Source organism: Triticum aestivum, chromosome 3A, assembly GCF_018294505.1.
Source record: "Triticum aestivum cultivar Chinese Spring chromosome 3A, IWGSC CS RefSeq v2.1, whole genome shotgun sequence".
Lineage (NCBI taxonomy): Eukaryota > Viridiplantae > Streptophyta > Magnoliopsida > Poales > Poaceae > Triticum > Triticum aestivum.
The window spans coordinates 695,717,659-695,739,476 of NC_057800.1; the positions used below are offsets into that span (position 1 = coordinate 695,717,659).

The 21,818-nt window shown below is 46.8% G+C and overlaps 1 protein-coding gene across 1 annotated transcript; it reads left to right on the forward strand.

The window, feature by feature from the left end:
- The first annotated feature begins 20,541 nt into the window (after positions 1-20,541).
- Positions 20,542-21,567, forward strand: LOC123059196 (polygalacturonase inhibitor-like). Its single transcript, XM_044481820.1, has one exon. The coding sequence runs from the start codon at positions 20,542-20,544 to the stop codon at positions 21,565-21,567; it is 1,026 nt and encodes a 341-aa protein (XP_044337755.1).
- Positions 21,568-21,818: the final 251 nt, after the last annotated feature.

Here is a 21,818-nt window from a genome sequence, read left to right on the forward strand (position 1 = left end):
GATGTACATTTTTTATTTTTCTATATCTAAGTTATTGTAATAAAAAATGTCACTTACTTATAAATGTTTATTACATATTCAAAATGTTCATGAACTACTTATAAGAAAGTTTCTATATGGAATAACAAAAGTGAAAACTGATCAGAAAAATGAAAAATGAAAATGTACAGAAACCTAAAATAAAATGGAAAGAAACAAAAAGATACAAAAAACGGCAGACATCCGGCACATGGGCCGGCCCAGAATGATGGGTTATGCCTCACAGCTTGACTAAATGGTGTCTCCTCAACGAGACAAAAGAGGCCGACTTTCAAGAAAGAGGGTGGGGGCGGCGGGGGGGGGGGGGGGGGGGCTAAACGCTGCACCAAGCATGGAATAGGATTTCGGGATGCCTAATGCACATTCATCATAAAGAGGAAAAAAGACCTAACTAAGATGATATGTTAGTATTTGACTGCAACTCAGATAGAATTAGTATTCAACCACACATGACACACACACACTGGTTAATTAGCTTTTCATATGATATGTTCTCGTCGAATACAAAATTTTGAGAGAAATAGTAGGTGTACTGTTATCAACATTATCAAAAGATAACATAAGCCTGTGAATTGATCATAATTTGATAAAGCCATCACTATATACATGGAATTTTTGGATTCTGCCATCTATCATTTCAGCTTCAGAGTGTACCATTTTGTGCATACACAATAGTTTTGGCCAGGGAGAGGTATAGAATTTTAACCAAAGAGAATGAGGAATCAGAAATCTCACGTGAGAAGCTCATGAGCGTCTTCCTATTTGCCCGGGCGAAAGCTACTTCCGATGTCACGCAAATGTGAGAGTATTCCAGTAGGTCATAATTGAGACTGTCCTTGCTTACCCTCCACAATGAGTTTTTCAAACACACACAAGAAGCACCATTCCTTTTGGGAACCTAGAAAATACAATAGTAATATATTGTAACTCAAGGGAATGCGCTGAATAACATAAGAAAGAGTTTAGCATTGATTTATCACTTTTTGAATGAATCCCCTTGAGAAGGTACGTTGTAAGTGGTCGGCTAAAGGCCAAGCACTGAAGGACAACATCTGCGTAGCAACTGTAAAAAGAAATAAAATAAGAAGGTTGGGCAAAAACAACACCATTGAACCGCTAAATTCAGTTTCAACAAATTGTTTACGCCATAAACTAAAGTGCCCTAATATGTTTAATTTTCAATAAGTTTTAGGCATGAGTTTGATTTGTGAATCCACAGAAGTGCCACCGGAGTATTATCTCATTAAAGGAAACAATTTTGAAAATGACAGGTTTTAACAATCTCAAAATTGTAACCTATAGGATACACCTAACATAAGCAAAAAATGTCCAGCATATTTAGTTTCAAAATAGCTATTATACAGTTTAATTAATTGTTTACCTATTCCCAGGGTTAGAAACACCAAAATGACCCAATTCCACCTTGTCAAAGTTGTAGAGCATACAAAAGTGTCGTTACCACATTTCGATAACCATTAGGTTCAGCATACAAAAGTGTATGTTGGCGATTAAATGAGTCATCAAGTTTTACTTACCGATTTCGATGGATAATGCCTCACAACTGTTCAAGCAATTTCTTGTCTGATCAGACTTTTTGTCCTTGGTAGATTACCTCGCACCACAACTTGGATCTCTAATTTAACGAGAATTCAAGAAGATCATCAGCCTTTGCAGATCGATCAGGCGCTTAGAAAATGTTCATGTAATTAGAAAATGTACATGAATTAAAAATATTCATGTAGTAAAATGCGATGGCTAACACTTTAGTAATACGTGTTCAATCCGTTTAAAAACCATATAATAATAAAAGTGTTCATTATTTTTTCAAAATGTTTATGTAATTTTAGAAAAAATGTCATTGAAAATTTCAGGTGAAAAAATGTCTGGCACATATTTTTAAAAAGCATGTAATTTTACTTATGAAAAATTTAAGTTCAAGGAGGATTAGAAGTGCAAGGAAAAGTAGCTAAAAATAGAGCAGCAAGTTAGGGATAGAAAATGCTCACTTTCGATACTTATTCTCTCCATTGTAGTGGTTTAGGCATCCCAAATATTTATTACCTCAATATATGTCTCCTTGGCTCGTGGGTGAAGGTATATATGCATGGGGAAGGCAAAATTTGAGATACTATAATTGATGCATGATATCATGCTTCATCTCCAAACATTCTACGTTGTGATATAGTAGGCACATCAACCGTCAACGGGGTACTGTGAAGAGAAAAAGCTGTGAAGTTTGCCTACAAATGGTCCACTAGAGATGGTTATAAGGTGAGGATGTGAGAAGACACCTAGTATGGGTCTTTTCCTTCATTTGTATAATACTAGACATATATTGCATATGTAGAGAGTATATTAAAAATGTTTGACATATTTGGTGCTCTTGTTTACAAGAATGTCACGTATGATAATGCCTTAGATGGTAAATATCCACAACCCGTCACCAATCCATCCGCCCAAATCCCGCATGTTCGTATATAAACGCTGAGCTTTCAAATGTGCTACGACCAAGTGACACCATGGCCACACGCGATGGAGGTGACCGAGACACGTTTCTTCGCCTATGGGGGAGTCGCATTGCAAAGCTTATGCACTGGAAGCCAACTGACCGCTCATGCTCCATTCATATCCACATTGATGTTCTCATGGTCCATGGGACACACAGGATCGAGACTAAGGTCAACAGGTCAAGGGTGATGCCTGTTAGCCAGGTTCAACGATAGGGTGCCACTCGACCATTGTGTCGAAGTCTCCGACCTCGCCATCCGTCGGGGCTACGTTTGTTGTGAGCTGATCTACTGAATGTTAGCCAACCTCGCCACCGGGAACTGGGGTTGTTAAAGTTCTCTACTCCCTCACTTCGGAAAATGCTAAGGGTTTTACCATGATTCTTCCCATAGTATCGGGATCCAGTCCCTTGCTTCGGCTTCGTCATTGACCCGTTGGCGCGCCTGGTATGCTTGGTCTATATGGATACCATGGCGTTATTCCTCATGTGCAAAGAGGTTGCCGCAATGAGTGAGCTTGCCAGCATTTTGGGAAGCAGCCTAAAGCTGCATGGGGAGTTGTGCGCCATATTTTTGTTGGAAATGACTATTGGGGATGAGGAGACCGTCTGGTTGTCATGCTGGCACGCCTTTCATATATTGTGAATCGCGTCGTGGTTCCACCACGCATCGACGTGCCCAAGTAACTGGCCTGAGATGATGGATTACTTCAAGTTTATTAGATCATAGCAAGATCCACAAGATGCATTTTTTATAATAAATTCATATAATTTATAAACTGCTTGATTCATTTTTATAAAATATTCATTTAATTATAAAATTGTTCATCCATTAAAAATTCATGTAATTAAAAATGTGTACTACACATTTTTCAAGTAATGGAAAAAAATGGTGGATGCATTTTTTAAAATCATATAGTTACATAAATTATTCTATACAATAAAATAAAGTTTTCAGAATGTTTTAGTGTAATTCTCATGTAATTAAAATTGTATTAGATGAACATTTTTTATTTTTCTATAAAAAACATGACTTACTTATAAAATGTTTATTACATACTCAAAATGTTCATGAAATACTTATAGAAAAGTTCACGTACAGAAGAATAAAAGGGAAAACTGATCAGAAAAATGAAGAAGATAAAAGTACAGTAACCTAAAATAAAATGGAAAGGAATGAAAAGACATACATAAAACAGCAAACATCCGGCACATCGGCCGGCCCAGAATGATGGGTTATGCATGACAAGTTGACTAAATGGTGTCTGTTCTAGAAACAATTGACTGAACAGTGTCTCCTCAATCTAGAAACAAATCACTAAACAGTGTCTCCTCAACGAGAGAAAAGGGGCTGGCTTTCAAAAGGGGGGGGGGCAAAACGGTGCACCAAGCATGGAATAGGATTTCGGGAAATGCACATTCATCAAAAAGAAGAAAAAAAAGACTAAACTAATTAAGATGATATGTTAGTATTCGAGTGCAACTCAAATGGAATTTGTATTGAACCACAGATGACACACACACTGGTTAATTAGCTATTGATATGATATGTTCTTGTCAAATACATAATTTTGAGAGAAATAGTAGGTGTACTGTTATCAACATTATCAAAAGAGAAAATAAGCCTATAAATTGATCATAATTTGCTACAGCCATCACTATATACATGGAATTTTTGGATTGTGCCATCTATCATTTTAGCTTCAAAGTGTACCATATTGTGCATACACAATATTTTTGGCCAGGGAGAGGTATAGAATTTTAACCAAAGAGAATGAGGAATGAAAAATCTCACCTGAGAAACTCAAGAGCGTCTTCCTATTTGCCTGGGCCAAAGCTACCTCAGATGTCACGCAAATGTGAGAGTAATCTAGTAGGTGATAATTGAGACTGTCCTTGCTTACCCTCCACAATGAGTTTTTCAAACTCGCACAAGAAGCACTATTCCTTTTGGGAACCTAGAAAATACAATAGTAATATACTGTAACTCAACAGAATGCGCTGAATAACATAAGAAAGAGTTTAGCATTAATTCATCATTTTTTGAATGAATCCCCTTGAGAAGGTACGCCATAAGTGCTCAGGTAAAGGCCAAGCACTGAAGGACAGCATCTGCGTAGCAAGTGTAAAAAGAAATAAAATAAGGAAGTTGGGAAAAAACAACAGCATTGAACTGCTAAACTCAGATTCAATAAATTGTTTACGCCATAAACCAAAGTGACCTAATATGTTTAATTTTCAATAAGTTTTAGGCATGTTTTTGATTTGTGAATCCATAGAACTGCTACTGGTGTATTGTCTCGTTAAAGGAAACAATTTTGAAAGTGACAAGTTTTAACAATCTCAGAATTATAAGCTACAGGATACACGTAACAAAAGGAAAACAATCCAGCATATTTAGTTTCAAAATAGCTATTAAACAATTTAATTAATTGTTTATCTATTCCCACGGTTAGAAAGACCAAAAGGATGCAATTCCACCTTGTCAAAGTTGTAGAGCTTGACGAAACATTCATACGGAAAAAGTGTCTTTGACACATTTTGATAACCATTATGTTCAACATACAAAAGTATATGTTGGTGATTAAATGATTCATAAAGTTTACTTACCGATTCCGATGGATAATGCCTCACAATTGTTCAAGCAATTTCTTCTCTGACCAAACTTTTCGTAGTTGGTAGATTATCTCGCACCACAAGTCGGATCTCTGATTTATCTAGACTTCAGGAAGATCACTAACCTTTGCAGATCGACCAAAAACTTCAAAAATATTCATGTAACTAGAAAATGTACATTAATTAAAAGTATTCATGTAGTAAACTAGGATATGGCCAACACATTTTTAATAAGTGTTCAATCTGTTTAAAAACCATATAATAATGATAAAAATGTTCAATACATTTTTTCCAAATGTTTATGTAATTTTTTAAAAATGTCACTGAAAATTTCAGGTAAAAATTTTTTTGGCACATATTTTTATTAAGCATGTAATTTTACTTGTCATGAAAAAAATTAAGAGTTGAATGAGGACTAGAAGTGCAAGAAAAAGTAGCTAAAAATAGAGCAGCAAGTTAGGGATCGAAAATGCTTACATTGGAAGTTTATTCTATCTATTGTAGTGGTTTAGGCATCCCAAATATTTATTACCTCAACATATGTCTCATTAGCTCATGGGCAAACAGATATATGAATGGAGAAGGCAAAATTTTAGATACTATAATTGATGCATAATATCATGCTTCATCTCCAAATAGTTTACGTTGTGATATATTAAGCACATCAACCGTCAACGGGGTACTGTGAGGAGAAAAAGTTGTGAAGTTTGCCTGGAAATGATCCACTAGAGATGGTTATAAGGTGAGGATTTGAGAAGACACCTGGTATAGATCTTTTCCTTCATTTGTACAATACTAGACATATATTACATATGCAGAGAGCATATTAAAAATGTTCGACATATTTGGGTCGGAAACACCTTGGTGCCCTTGTTTACAAGAATGTCACGCACGATAATGCCTTAGATGGTAAACATCCACAACCCGACACAAATCCATCCGCCGAAATCCCGCTTGTTCATATATAAACGCGGAGCTTTTAAATGTGCTATGACCAAGTGACACCATGGCCACACGTGATGGAGGTGACCGAGACACGTTTCTTCGCCTATGGGGGAGTCTCATTGCAAAGCTTATCCACTCGAAGCCAACTGACCGCTCATGTTCCATTCATATCCACGTTGATGTTCTCCTGGTCCACAAGACATGATCGAGACTGAGGTCAACAGGCTAGAGTGGTGCCTTTTAGCCAGGTTCCATGATAGGGTGCCACTCAACCACTGTGTCGAAGTGCCCGACCTCGCCATCCGTCTGGGCTACGTTGTTGTGAGCTGATCTACGGGGTGTTAGCCAACCTTGCCACCGAGAACTGGGGTGTTGTTAAACTTCCCCAATCCCTCACTTTGGCAAATGCTAAGGGTTTGACCGCGAATTTTCCCGTTGTATGGGACACAGACCCGTTTGGCGCGCCTGGTATGCTTGGTCTACAGGGATGCCAAGGCGTTCTTCCTCGTGTGCAAAGAGGCTACCGCAACGAGTGAGCTTGCCAGCATTTTGGCATGCAACCTAAAGCGGCATGGGGAGTTGTGCGCCATCTTTTTGTTGGAAATTGCTATTGGGGATGAGAAGACCGTCTGGCTTTCGTGCTCGCACGCCTTTCATATTGTGTGAATCGCATCGTGATTCTTCCACGCATCGACCTGCCCACCCCAAGTTATTGGCATGCGATGATGGATTATTTCAAGTTTATTAGATCATAGCAAGATCCATAAGATGAATTTTTTATAATAAATTCATGTATTTAAAAACTGCTTGATGCATTTTTATAAAAATTTCATGTCATTATAAAATTGTTCATCCATTAAAAATTCATGTAATTAAAAATGTGTTCTACACATTTTTCAAGTAATGGAAAAAAATTCTTGGATGCATTTTTTGAAATCATACAGTTATATATATATTTATATACAATAAAATAAATTTGTTAGAATGTTTTAGTGTATTAGTTGAACATTTTTTTAATTTGTCTATATCTAACATACTGTAATAAAAAATGTCACTTACTTATAAATGTTTATTAAATATTAAAAATGTTCATGAAATACTTATAAAAAAGTTCATTTATGGAAGGATAAAAGGGAAAACTAATCAGAAAAATGAAAAAGATAAAAGTACAAAAATCTAAAATAAAATGGAAAGAAACAAAAATACATACAAAAGGGCAGACATTCGGCACATGGGCCGGCCCGGAATTTTTGGTTATGCGTGACTGCTTGACTAAACGGTGTCTCTTCTAGAAACAAATGACTAAATAGTGTCTCCTCAATCTAGAACATATCACTAAAGAGTGTCTCCTCAGAGAGAGAAATGGGGCTGACGTTAAAAAAAGGGGGCTAAACGGTGCACCAAGCGTGGAATAGGATTTCGGGATGCCTAATGCACATTCATCAAAAAGAGAAAAAAAAAGAGGACTAAACGGTGCACCAAGCGCGCCTTCTTTAGGCGGCCTTCGGGCTTGGGTTGGGTTGGGGTGGGGGGGGGGGGGGAGGCGGTGCTATTCCAGTTTTGGAAGAATGTTCTTTCCGCTCTTTCCTCATTCTGTTGGTGTGCTTATCATCGGCGGAGGGCGTGTGGGGGCATGTATATGGCGATTGTTTTGGGATCTAGGCAGTTTAGATTTCTGATGGATCCTTCTGGATTCGGCCAACTTTTATTGTTTTTGTTCTTTCTACAAGTCCTTATCCTTGTGTTGTTCTCCGGTACGGCGATTTGCTTCTAGATCACAACCACCGACGTCTCCTGGTCTGAATCGACAACTTCCTAGCCGTTGCTTCTAGAAGCTCCTGGGTTGTAAAACAGTTGCACTGGTGAGCCAGACGCCTAGAGGCGGCATCGAGCTATGCTCATGGCGCGCACCGCCGGTGGATGCAGGAGAAGAAGACTTTGGCACCCCCGTAAGATATGAATGTAATTTTATGTTTCCATATGGGTGTGTTTGTAAGGACATGTGATGCTTGATATATGGGCCTTGGGCTCTTTCACACACACAAAACACAACAGATACCTTCCAAATGATATTAAACAAAATCCAGTTCTAGAAAGAATGGAAAAGTAAGGGATTTCAGTCTGCTAAGACGTTGAATATCTCTCCCGCGTCTGATCTTTGCATCATTTTGTTATTCAAAACCATGACACAATTGACGTCATCGCGTACGCAATTGGACCCCGCCGACACACACTGGTTCGCCTCTCGACGGTAGACAATAGACTCGTCGAATCAAAGGGTGATGCAGTACACCAGACAATTTCAGTTGAATTTGCTAAAAGTTATCTCTTTATATATGAAGTGCAGCTAAGAAAAAGATAGCTTGCAGTTCCATCGTTTCGAACGAACAAATGTTAATGTAGTCTAGTCACTCATGTGCCTGATGAAGCGTCAGTGCGTCACCGATATGATGGAATAAGTAAGTTAATTAACGCCTCCTGCGCTGAGAGCTAAACTAGTTAGGTCAGCCTTGATTTCTTCTCCTAATATGCGGCGAAGAGGATGCATATATATAGAAACAGAAATTTTAATTTCAAGCCAACAAACAATTTGACCAAAAAATAAAAAAAAATCCATTCATTTGCTTACTAGCTAGCGTGTCGAGTCCTCTCTATACGTATATAGTACGTAGCATCGACCAAGCACAGAGATAAGAGATGACACTTCTCTCTATTAGCTAACTAACACAATATATGAAACCTCTAAATTAACCCTACAAAACCCCCCAAAACCACCACCCCCCTTCAGAAAAAAACAAAAATCCTAACCCCTGAAATGCTGACTCGTGGAAACTTATTGGTCCCAGTTGGTGCTATCAACCGGGATAAAAGGGCCCCCTGCCTGGGCAAGCCGCAGCGGCCACGTGGAGGCCCATCTGTCCCGGTTGGTGTAAGAACCGGGACTAAAGGTGTTGGGCTTTAGTACCGACCCTTTAGTCCCGGTTGCCGAACCGGGACAGATGCGCCTTATGAATCGGGACAAATGGGCATTTTTCTACTAGTGATGGCGCACCTCCGGTGGATGCAGGAGAAGACGACTTTGGCACCCCCACAAGATATGAATGTAATTTTATGTTTTCATATGGGTCTGTTTGTAAGGACATGTGATGCTTGATATATGGGCTTTGGGCTCTTTCACACACACAAAACACAACACATGCCTTCCAAATGATATTAAACAAAATCTAATTCTAGAAAGAATGGAAAAGTAAGGGATTTCAGTCTGCTAAGAGGTTGAATATCTCTCCCGCATCTGATCTTTGCATCATTTTATTATTCAAATCCATGACACAATTGACGCCATCGCGTATGCAATTGGACCCCGTCGACACACACTAGTTCGCCTCTCGACGGTAGGCAATGGACTCGTCAAATGAAAGGGTGATGCTGTACACCAGACAATTTCAGTTTAATTTGCTAAAAGTTATCTCTTTATATATGAAGTGCAGCTAAGAAAAAGATAGCTTGCAGTTCCATCGTTTCGAACGAACAAATGTTAATGTAGTCTAGTCACTCATGTGCCTGAAAGCGTCAGTGCGTCACCGATATGATGGAATAAGTAAGTTAATTAACGCCTCCTGCGCTGAGAGCTAAACTAGTTAGATCAGCCTTGATTTCTTCTCCTAATATGCGGCGAACTGGATGCACATATATAGAAACAGAAATTTTAATTTCAAGCCAACAAACCATTTGACCAAAAAATTAAAAAAAAAATCCATTCATTTCTGCACTACAAATATCCCGTCCAGTCCGCTGTCCGCTCTCATCTCAGTCCACAGGAGACGTTCTGCTCCAGCCACCATGGCCCGCCTCGCCACCCTCGCCATGCTCCTCCTCTCCCTCCTGTCCGTCGCAAGCTGCCGCGACCTTGAGGCCATCTCCGACGACCAGGGCCCACCCGTCCCCGTCCTCCTCACTCGAGCTGATCAAGCGGATGCTGCTGCTGAGGTGACGACCCTTCCGAGCTTCCCGGCCCCGGTCGTCGCATGGGACGAGGACGAGCTCCCATCCCACCGCGGTCACCTCTGGTTGGCGCGCCCGCGCCATCACGGCTTCTTCCACCGCCGCGGCGCGTTCTCCGGCCTGGGTGAGGCCCGCGTCCAACCTGCGGCCTTCTTCCCCACGGAGCCAGATCGCGGAGAAGAGCAAGCACACTGGGAGGCGGTGCTGGAGGTGGTCGCGGAGCCTGAACCCGACACCCACACCCACGGCGAGCAGAAGCCGTTCCATGCCGAGGAGGGTGAGGGGAACGAGGCAGTGAAGGCGTGGAAAGTGGAGATGATGGCGAGCATGTTCGTCCACGGCGTCGGCCTCCACCACCGCCACCACCACGACCAGGAGGAGGAGGACGACGACGACCATAGGCAGGACAAGGATGAAGAAATGGACACGAAGCTGCTCGGACGCCTCCACCTCCACGCCTACGACGGTGACCACGAGGCTGACGAACTGGGAGAACTGGCTAGGAGGCTGGGCCCGGCGACCACGAGCACGAGGAGCTTCAACCACGGCGACCGCCACCTTGGGACGGAGGAAGCAGGCGGGGTGAAGAAGTGGTTCAAGGGCCTCATGAATCGATTCTAGACATGCATACATACCGCCCAGGGCGGATGGTTTAATTACTCTGGTTGGTGTGTGCTCTGCACCTCCGCATGACCGCATCTGCGTGGCGTTGGGTGTTCTACCTTCGTATTATTCCACATTACCACTTCGGTTTATGTATGCTCATACAATATATATGTGCTGGTGTGCTACTGGTGACTTGTGAGGGTTGTGAAATTGTACGAGTAGCAACGTTATGTGTTTTTCATAACTACATAATTACTTTGTCTTCTTATGTACTCACTCCATTTCATACTTTTTGTTGTGCTTGTAGTTCAAATTTGAACTAAAACCGCGGCAAGAATTATAGAACCCAGCGAGTATATTGCACACATTATTATGCTCATCACTCTTTATTTCCCTGATGTGAACATAGTCTGCTCATCTCGCTTTTCCCATCAAGCTTCAGTACTGTTAACAGTTCCTTCATGTTCCTTGTATGTAGCAAGTTAATTAACTCTAGCACCCCTATAAAAAACTAGCAACTCGGTCTTCTTTTCTCTTTTGCAAGGGAGACGTTCTCGCCTTTCTTTTTGGGCCCTATTTCTTTTGAAATGGCTAGAATGTTTCACACCTCTTCATCGACGGATATATATATATATCTGCACAACCATTCTGTTTACAAAATTTTGAATCCGTAAAAGCCCAAATTAAGAGATAAGCTAGGCTTGAAGATTTCCTTTCTGTATTTTGTTTGCTCCTAACCAATATTCACAATTTTTAAAGAAATGCTAAAAAAATTGGTCTTGAAATCGAACATATGAGTACATATATGACTATAAGAATGGTGAGATCACCCTAAACCAGTACGGTACAACTTAATTTGCGGTACTACTCCTAATTTGGTTTTAATATTTTTGGAACCATCGCCGATGGTAATTATTAAAAAGTAATATACTATTTTCGACCAAGATTATGTCTTCTCGGCTCCTTCTGAAAATTGCTAATTTTCTCCATTTTTTAAAAAAATATCGACAAATGTTTTTCTCCGGGTGTCTACGTTCTACAGCTAGAGACCAGAAAACCCGGAGCCTCCAAACATTAAGGTCAATGCTACTCATGATCATGCTTTTTGTACTTGCACAAGTACTTTAGCTGGCAGTTGTCAAGAAATTTGGTGCGCATTCCTTAATTTGGTGAAGGGATTAATTGTACGTGCAGGTAGCATCCCCTTCCCGCTGATTGTGATGGAGTGAGATAACTTGGCTTCTCCTTCCTTGTCTTTATCCGGAAGTGAGAAACCTTAACAAGCAAGTCTCCAAATTTGTCTGAATATTAGAAGGTAAAAGGAAAAACTTGTGCAACTGCACATTACATGCATCATCATTGTTGTCCTCTACGCTCGATCATCAGTCTTTTGATGTGTGTGCATATGATCCACATCGATCATTACTCAGCATAAAGAGAAGGCGTGACGCAGGGCTGATAATATGTTTAGCTTTAACTGGCGTCGGTGATATGCAACAACCGTCGGTGGAATGTAACTATCACATCCACTTTGCCAAATTAACCTCTGATATATGTACCATTTAATTAGCACACACGGTACTGTATTTTGAAGCTTGTGGGCCGTGCATGTACTCTATTGGTCTAATGCCATCACTGAAATGGACATGCCAACTACCGTTGGTGTTCGGCTTGTGGAATTTCTTTAAAATATTTTTTTCAAAAAATTCAAAAAATGTCTGCTCAAATTCAAAAAAAAAATCAGAACTATGACCCCGGTGGCCCCCATTTGGGAAAAGAGGAACTCCTCGGTCTAGCTTAGGACGAAGAGGGCTCTTCGGTGTACACTAGGCTGAAGAGAGGAAAATATGGGCCAAAGAGTGGCTGTCAGTGGAGGAGGAGCAACCTGGGACACGATCCAAGCGCCGGAGAAGGCCAAGATGAAGGTGCGGACGCACTCCTTCGGTCGTCGTCATGCTGCAAATGGAGAAGAGGTGAGGGTATCATTGGCTTAATACTTGTCAGGGAGGGGGCAACGTGCCTCGGCACCAGGGAGGCGGAGTCGCCATGGCGCCTCGCCGGGGAGAGGCCACCGACAATGAGGCAGTCGAGGGCGGCGGCTTGATTGGGGATCGAGCAAGAGGGAGAAGAGTGAGTGGGCTGGGTCGGGGTTTTGCGAGAGAAAACTAGTCAAAGTGCCCACATGGCGTTTTTTTTGCCCAGCCAGCTCCTGAGAAGCGGGGCCCATCTGTCATATTCGTGCGCAGAGCGCTTTAATCCGTCGATCAGTGGTTTATTAGAAAAAATATAGACATTGTGTTTTTTGTTAAAAAATGTAAACTCGTGTTTATAATAACCTGGTCTTCAATGTGGTGGGTTCTTGCAATTAACTCAGATTTGATAGATGGAAATGCATATGTATGGATGGATGTGTGATGTTTTTTGTCATGTTTGTGCTGTTCATGACAAAGTTGACGCCAAAGTTTTTGCCATGCATATGTTTGTCTCAAAGGCTTCAGCACACATCGATGAATGCCTTATTAGGCCACATATCACACGGATGTTGTGGTTTATGTATGTATTTTCTTACTAGTGTCGATTTTGTTATGTGCGATGGGCAATGAGCTGGCCAATGAGCCTTCGAATTATGGACTTGAAAATATTTCTAACCTCACTCATCGTGCGTGGTATATTGAGAATGGGTGTGCAAGAAGCAAATCTTGTTCACGTTTACTTATTTTCTGCAATTACCAAGCTAGTGAGCACCCCTTCGATAATTTTCATAGGTTGTACCAACTTTGTGCATCAGGGGGCACCAAACAGCCACCGAGACAATGTAGGACGAGCGGTTCGCGGAGTACTTCGATAGAGAGGGCCTACTACCCTTCGTCCTCCAGTTCACAGGTCAACCATGTGATAAATAGATCATGTCATTACTTAACATATATCCTAATTCTAACCCTAGTTCTTGCTACAAACCACAAGTATATTCGCTAATACACATCATAAAACTCATACCACCCTACAATCCATCATTTTACAATGGATTTAAGAGAAGTCCGGGTATAATTGGTTAGTTGGAATGATCAGTTGAAGTTTTTGGCACAATTAGCAGAATACCCGGACTTCTCTGGATGTTTATGACACAATTCTGGTTGCATACACCTACTATAGACATGTTATCTGAACTCTAAATTTTGATTGCAAATAAAAAAGCGGAAATAAATTCAAAAGAACAATTGCACAGGTTCCATTGAACCGAACATGGTTCCTTAATACCATAGCAAAATGCACAATTTTGGAAAGCGTCCTGTTGGAGACTTTCCCTGTCACACATGCATGCATGGACACAAAGAAACACGCAGAATTGTTGTCTAGCTTGTTTCCTGACGCTACGAAAGGGCATGTGGGTTTGGATGCTGCCAATGTGATGAATTATTCCCCGTTGAATCCATTTGGGACGAGAACCGGACGGCCGGGCCCATTGTCCTCGCTCAGATCGCACAAAACATGGCTGGCGCCATGGAGCACTAATGTGCCTAACAAATCAAAGATACATACTTGGCAGCTGATGCGTAATGGTTTGGCCGTTGGAGCAGAGTTGCACGCAAGATTAAAGGGGGTGTGTTTTGCACCGCTTGTGGCAGGGAGGAGTCCATATACCACCGGTTTTGGAGTTGCCCGTACTCACAACTATTTTGGAGGGTAATGCGTGAGGACCTCAATGCCCCTGCGGTACTCCCACCGGAGATGGATGGAACGTTCAAAAGCATTTCTTCCTGGATGCGAGACTGGATGGGCGAAGCTGATGATGCCGAACGAGAGACGATGATGCAGGCGCTCTATGGACTATGGCTGGCACGGTATGAGACAAAGGATGGAAAGCGAATTGCCACTGCGCGAACTATTGCCGAGAGAGTGGTTTCACATATAAACGAATGGAGGGCGGTGCATAAAAAAAGCCTAGACAACAGGTGGAAAAGCAGGTAGAAGTGTGGAAACCACTGGATGATGGGTGGATTAAGGCTAATGCGGATGGTGCCACAACGAAGCTGCAAGCAAAGGGAGGCGGAGGAGTGGTTTTAAGAGACCATGAAGGTGCGTACCGAGGAGGGGCATGTGTGTTTCTCCCGAGCATATCCGATCCCGGGTCACTGGAGGTAATGGCTAGTCGTCATGCGCTGCAATATGCTATACAACAAGTTCACCTAATTGTATTATGCAGATTGTTGCAGATGAGATTTCGGGTTTTGTGTAATTCCTGCAGCTAGTGCAGATGAGACTATTGATTTGTGAACCTTTTATTTTCCTTAGGTCAATAAATGCTTTACCCCTAAAAAAATCCATTTGGACTGGTCAGCGAGGCGGCAAAATGCATCATGTTGGACTAGTCGTCCAGTCGGCAGGTGCCAATTCGCCAAACACATCGCTGTAGATGCATCTTATCCTCAGCTGATTTTCTTGGCTGGTTGGTCTTCTTCTCTGACTAGTAAGATACCACTCCAATATACTGTAGATGCTTCGATGAATCTGTACTGTAGAGTATGGTTTGGTGCATCGATAATGATTGATCGTGCACTAGGCACATATATATAGGTACAAGGGGTGCGATCGGTGTCTTGTCTCCCAAGATACAAGTAAATACAGAGGGAGGGAGACACTACGGGTGCGGCATACAAAACCCGGACCTACGTACATGTACACATGTTCAACCCCCCCCCCCCCCCCCCCCCCCGCGCAGTCGAAGCGTCGCCGGTGACGCAGAGACTGGACCGAAAGCCCTCAAACGTCGAGGTGGGTAGTCCCTTCGTCATGACATCGGCGAACTGCTGATCGGTGGGCACATGGAGAACTCGAACACGACCAAGGGCGACGTGCTCCCTGACGAAGTGAATGTCAAGTTCAATATGCTTCGTCCGTCGGTGATGGACATGGTTGGCAGCGAGATATATTGTGGAGACGTTGTCACAGTAAACAAGCGTCGCCTTGGTGACCTCACATAGCAACTCCTGAAGTAGCTATCGTAGCCAAGAGCACTTTGCAACGGCATTGGCCACGGCCCTGTACTCAGCCTCGGCGCTCGATCGTGAGACCGTGGGTTGTCGTTTAGACGACCACGAAATTAAAGAGGGCCCGAGGTAGACGCAGTAGCCGGAAGTGGAGCGTCGAGTGTCGGGACACCCAGCCCAGTCGGCGTCGGAGTAGGCGACAAGGCTGGTGTCAAGTGATGCCGTCAGGGTGAGACCCATAGCTGTGGTGCCACATATGTACCGAAGGATACGTTTCACCAGAGCCCAATGAGTATCACGAGGAGCATGCATATGAAGGCACACCTCCTGGACAACGTACTGAATGTCCGGACGCGTCAGTGTGAGGTACTGAAGTGCACCGACGATGGAGCGGTAGAAGGGAGCGTCGGACGTCGGAGAGCCCTCGACGGCGGACACCATAGCCTTCGTGTCGACAGGCGTAGGAGCAAGCTTGCAGTTAAGCATGCCTGCTCGCTCCAGAAGCTCGTAGGCGTACTTCTGCTGGTGCAGGAAGAAGCCAGTGGCCCGGTGCACAACCTCAATGCCGAGGAAGTAGTGGAGAGCCCCCAAGTCCTTGATGGCGAACTCGGTGCCGAGGCGAGCCGTGATCTGCTGAAGGAGCGCTGGCGAGGAGGCAGTCAGGATGATGTCATGGACATACAGGAGGAGGTACGCGGTAGCAGGACCCTGGTGATAAACAAACAGGGAGGCATCGGACCGTGTGGACCGAAACTCCTGCTGCTGAAGGAAGGCCGCGATCCGCTCGTACCAGGCCCGAGGCGCCTGCTTCAACCCGTAGAGAGAACTGGATAGTCGGTGTCGATGAAACCAGTAGGCTGCTGACAGAACACATGCTCGTCGAGATGGCCATGCAAGAAAGCGTTAGACACATCGAGCTGGTGGACGGGCCAGGCGCGAGAAAGAGCAAGCTGGAGGACAACGCGAATCTTGCCCGGTTTGACAACCGGGGCGAAGGTGTCGGTGAAGTCCACGCCGACACACTGGCGAAAACCGCGCACCACCCAACGCGCCTTGTAGCGCTCGAGAGAGCCGTCGGGGCGAGTCTTGTGGCGGAAGACCCACTTGCCAGTGATGACATTGGCACGGGGAGGCCGCGGGACAAGCTGCCACGTACGGTTGCGCTGTAGGGCGTTAAACTACTCACGCATCGCAGCTAGCCAGTTCGGATCCCGAAGGGCTGCTCGAGCGAAGGTAGGGAGTGGAGACAGTGCCGAGGTAGATGCAGCACACGCGTACTCGTCAGACGTGTAGCGCATGCTAGGACGAAGTGTCCTAGTCCGAGCCCGAGTGGCCACACCGGTGAGGGTGCGGCCGCTACAACGGGTGCGGTTGAGGGGGCCGCGACGGGGGCCGCCGAGGGGGCCGCCAAGGGGGCGGCCGAGGGGGCCGTGACGGGGGCCGCCGAGGGGGGCGACCGAGGAGGCCGCGGCGACGGGGGGCCTCCAAGCGGGCCGCAGCGCAGGGGCCGCCGAGGGGGCCGCGATGACGAGGGCTGCCGGCGCGGGGAGCGCGGGCAGGGCCGAGCCCAGTGCGCGGCTGGGCGGTTCACCAGAGGAGGAGGCAGGGGCGAACCGCGCCGTGGGAGATGCCGAGGGTGACAGTACCTGCTGAAACGGGAACACCAGCTCATCAAAGTACACCTGCCGCGAAGTGAAAACGCGGTGGGACACTGGATCATAGCACCGGTAACCTTTGGTGTTGGGAGGATAACCAAGGAACATGCATGGAAGCGACCGGGGAGCGAGTTTATGAGGAGCAGTGGACGCGGTGCTAGGATAACAGAGACACCCGAAAATGCGAAGACCATCATAAAATGGAACCGCACCGAAGAGGAGCTGGTGAGGAGTGTAGTTCTACTGCGAACGACACGGTCGAATGTTAATAAGGAGGCTAGCGGTCGCGAGCGCGTCCAGCCAGAACCGAGGAGGCACGTAGGAGTGGAAGAGGAACGTGTGGACACAGTCATTAAGAGTGCGAATGACGCGCTCGGCGCGACCATTCTGCTGTGACGTGTAGGGGCAAGTGAGGCAAAAAACGGTGTTGTGGGACGCAAGAAGATTGCAGACGGCGACGTTGTCAAATTCCTTGCCGTTGTCAGTTTGCAAGGCGAGAATAGGACGACCGAACTGTGTGGTGACATATGAATAAAAGGCTGTAAGTGTGGCAAGAGCGTCGGACTTGCGACGGAGAGGGAAAGTCCACACATAATGAGTAAAATCATCCAATATCACGAGATAGTATAAATAGCCCGTGTTGCTCGCAACCGGGGACGTCCAAATATCACTATGCAATAACTGAAACGGAAAGGTGGAAATGTTTGTAGACTCGCTAAAGGGAAGACGAACATGCTTGCCAAGACGGCAAGCCTCACAGGTGTGGTCATCAACCTTATTACAAGTGAAGGAAAAACTCTGAAGAATCTGAGGCATAATGGTGGAGTTGGGATGACCGAGGCGGGCGTGCCAAAGATCGACACTAGCGGCGAAGGCGGCGGGACGACGGGTGGTGGTGGCGTCGGAGGGATGCACCGGGTAAAGCTCGTCCGGGTTGTCACAACGGTGGAGTACCATCCGTGTATAGGCGTCCTTCATAGAAAAACTGATATCGTCAAATTCAACAGTGATAGGATTCTCACGAGCAAGATGACGAACAGAAACTAGATTAGTGACTAAGTTGGGAGACACAAGAACATTAGACATATTAACGGGAGTAGAAGTAGAAGGAAATGACATATGACCGATATGTGTAATGGGTAGAGAGGAACCGTTACCAACGGTGATGCGAGTGGGAGTATGAACAGGAGTTGCAGACGTGAGGTTACCGGGATGAGCAGTCATGTGAGCAGTGGCGCCCGAGTCCATGTACCAGTCACCACCACTACCATAGGAACTCGATGACGGGGCGGAGTGCAGGGCAGCGAGAAGAGCCGGGTCCCACGGCAGCGGCACCTGCGGAGGGTAAAACCCGCCGTTGGCCGGAGCGGGAGCAGCGCCGTAGGCGCCATAGGCAGACGCGGCGCCGTAGGCGGGCGCGGGCGCGGTGCCATAGCCGCTGTAGGGGGCGGCATTCTGCGCAGTGAAGAGCGCCTGGTGGCTCACCGACCGAGGCCCAAGGATGCCCGGAGCTGGAGCCCGAGGAACCGACATCGAGTACGCATGGACGACGCCCGTCCACGGGTTGGTGCCGTAAGTCCAGGGCGGGGTGGCCTGCTGCTGCTGCTGACGAGGGCCCTCCTACGCCTATTTCGACCGCCCCCGCGGCGGCTGCTGCGGCTGCTGGGGGGTAGCGGGTGGGGCGGGGGCGCAAGTGGGAGGGGGTAAAACCCCGGGGGCGCGGGGGGCGCCGGCTGGTGACGAGACGCAAGCGCGGGTGGGGCGGCCGGTGGAGCGGCACCATGCGAGGTGCCGGCGGCGAGGGTGTGGTGCTGCACGTGCTTCTTGACCCCCTTCATCCGGCGCTCCTCCAACCGCAAGTATGCCACGAACTTGGGGAAGGAGGGCTCCGGTATGAGGGAGAGGTTGGAGGCGGCGTTAGCGAAGTCTTCGTTGAGGCCGGCGGTGAGCTTGCTGAGGAGGAGGTCATCATCAACCTTGGCGCCAATGTCACGGAGCTCATCCGCCAACGTCTTCAGGCGGCGGCAGTAGTCATCGATAGACTGATCATCCTGATGACAGTCAAAAAATTCCTGCTGCAAAAAAACGCGGCGCTAAAGCTTGTTGTCGGTGAAGAGGCCGTTGAGCTTGACCCACACGACGCGGGCGTCATCACCATCGCTCACGACAGTGTGAAATAGGTCCTTCGAGATGGTGGTGAAGAATCACCGGATGAGCGTGGCGTCAATCGCGGTCCACTCAGAGTTGCCCACCATGGCGTGGGAGTCGATGGATCCGTCAACGTGATCCACGAGGTTGTTCTCGCAGAAGAGCAGCAAGAAGTACGTATTCCATGCGAAGTACGTGGCGTCGGTGGCATTGAGAACGACGGAGACGCGGTCATGGATGTTGATGTCGCGGATGTCAGCAGGGTCCGGCCCGACAAAGGGGTTGGAATAAGAGGAAGCAGAGGAAGACATGACGATTTGACGGTGGTGTGGCACGACGATGCAAGCGATCTGCGATGCGGGAATGCGAGCTGCGGGATGCAGCGAGGCGATGTGCAGCGGGCAGCGGGGTAGCAAGCGACGTGGCAAGGTGATGCGGCGCGGGTGACATGCGGCTTGCGGGACACAGCGGCTTGCGGGATGCAGGAGCGGGCAGCGGGCGGGATGAGCGACGATTGGGATCGAGGTTGGGCGAGCGGCTTGCGGGATGCAGTAGCAGGCAGCGTGCGGGACGCAGGAGCGGGCGGCGGGTGTTGGGTTTCTGGCGGCTAGCGGCGATTGGGATTGAAGCGAGAGCGCGACGCGAGAGAGTAGGCGCAACGTGCGGAGGCGGTGGCGGTGGCGGCCCGAGGCGGCGGCGGCTAGGATTAGGCGAAAGCGGGAGATGATCGATTTGCGATAGATACCATGTAGAGCATGGTTTGATGCATCGATAATGATTGATCGTGCACTAGGCACATATATAGGTACAAGGGGTGCGACCGGTGTCTTATCTCCCAAGATACAAGTAAATACAGAGAAAGAGAGAGATACTACGGATGCGGCATACAAAGCCCGGACCTACGTGTACACATGTTCAACATGTACATATATGCACCATGGTGCACACAGAGGCTCTAGGCGCAGCACACAGAGACTCTGGGCGCAGCACACGGAAGTGGACTCAAATCACATCAAAGCCACACACAGCCGACAAGATGAGGATGCACTCACACGCCCTGCTCGTCCTCCTCTTCTGCTCTCTCCTAGTCCTCGTCGGCCCGGCCAACGCCGAGCCCTCTCCGGACCCGACCTACAAGGACTGCCACCCGGGCGACAAGGCAGCGCTGCTCGCCGTCAAGGCCGCCCTCGGGGAGCCCTACCTCTTGTCGGGGTGGATACCTGATCGCCCCTGCTGTGACTGGAACGGCGTCTCCTGCGACCACTTCACCGGCCGAGTAGTCAGCCTCGCCGTCTTCCAGGACGCCAACATCACGGGCACCATCCCCAGCGCCCTCGCTGGCCTCCCCCACTTGCAGGACCTCACCCTGCGCCACCTCCCATTGCTGTCGGGCCCTATACCGCCGGCGATCGGCAAGCTCTCCAACCTCTCGAGCCTCCGCATCTCCTGGACGGCCGTGTCGGGGCCCGTTCCATCCTTCCTGGGCGCGCTCAAGAAGCTCACCTTCCTCGAGCCCTCCTTCAACTCGCTCACCGGGGCCATCCCGGCGTCGCTGGGGGCCATCCCCAACCAGTCCGGCATCAACCTCAGCCGCAACCGCCTCACGGGCGCCATCCCGATGTTCCTCAGCAAGTCTGCGGACCAGGTCTACCTCTGGCTGTCGCACAACAACCTCACGGGCCCCCTCCCGGCCGGCTTCGCCGCCGTGAACTTCACGCACTTCGACCTGTCGCGCAACGCCCTGACCGGCGACGCGTCGGGCCTCTTCGGCCGCGGGAAGGAGTTGCAGTACATGGACCTGTCCCGCAACGACTTCAATTTCGACCTATCAGCCGTGGTGCTCCCGGAGCAGATCTACACCGTCGACCTGAGCCACACTGCCATCCATGGCATCATCCCGGCGCAGGTCGCGAGCGCCGCCAACCTGAATTTCTTCAACATCAGCTACAATAGGCTCTGCGGCCGCGTGCCGACCGGCGGGAACATGGCGAGGTTCGATCTCTACAGCTTCCAGCACAACAAGTGCCTCTGCGGTGCTCCCCTACCTCCATGCAAGAAATAGATGTAATTATATATCTTATGGGTTTGACAGAATAATTAACGAGATGTTGATATTCATATGTCAACCAATTCGACTGTATTGATGTCTCTGGATCAAGAATTGTGCTGAAATAAAGTCAAGATGACTATATATAGGGAGGTAAAGTTGCCGGCTAGCTTTGGTACTTCTCTGTTTTTACCAGTATTTTAAATAGCGGATATACTAAATAGCGGACCTTCATATATAGCGAAGCTACTGCGGCTATTCTATAC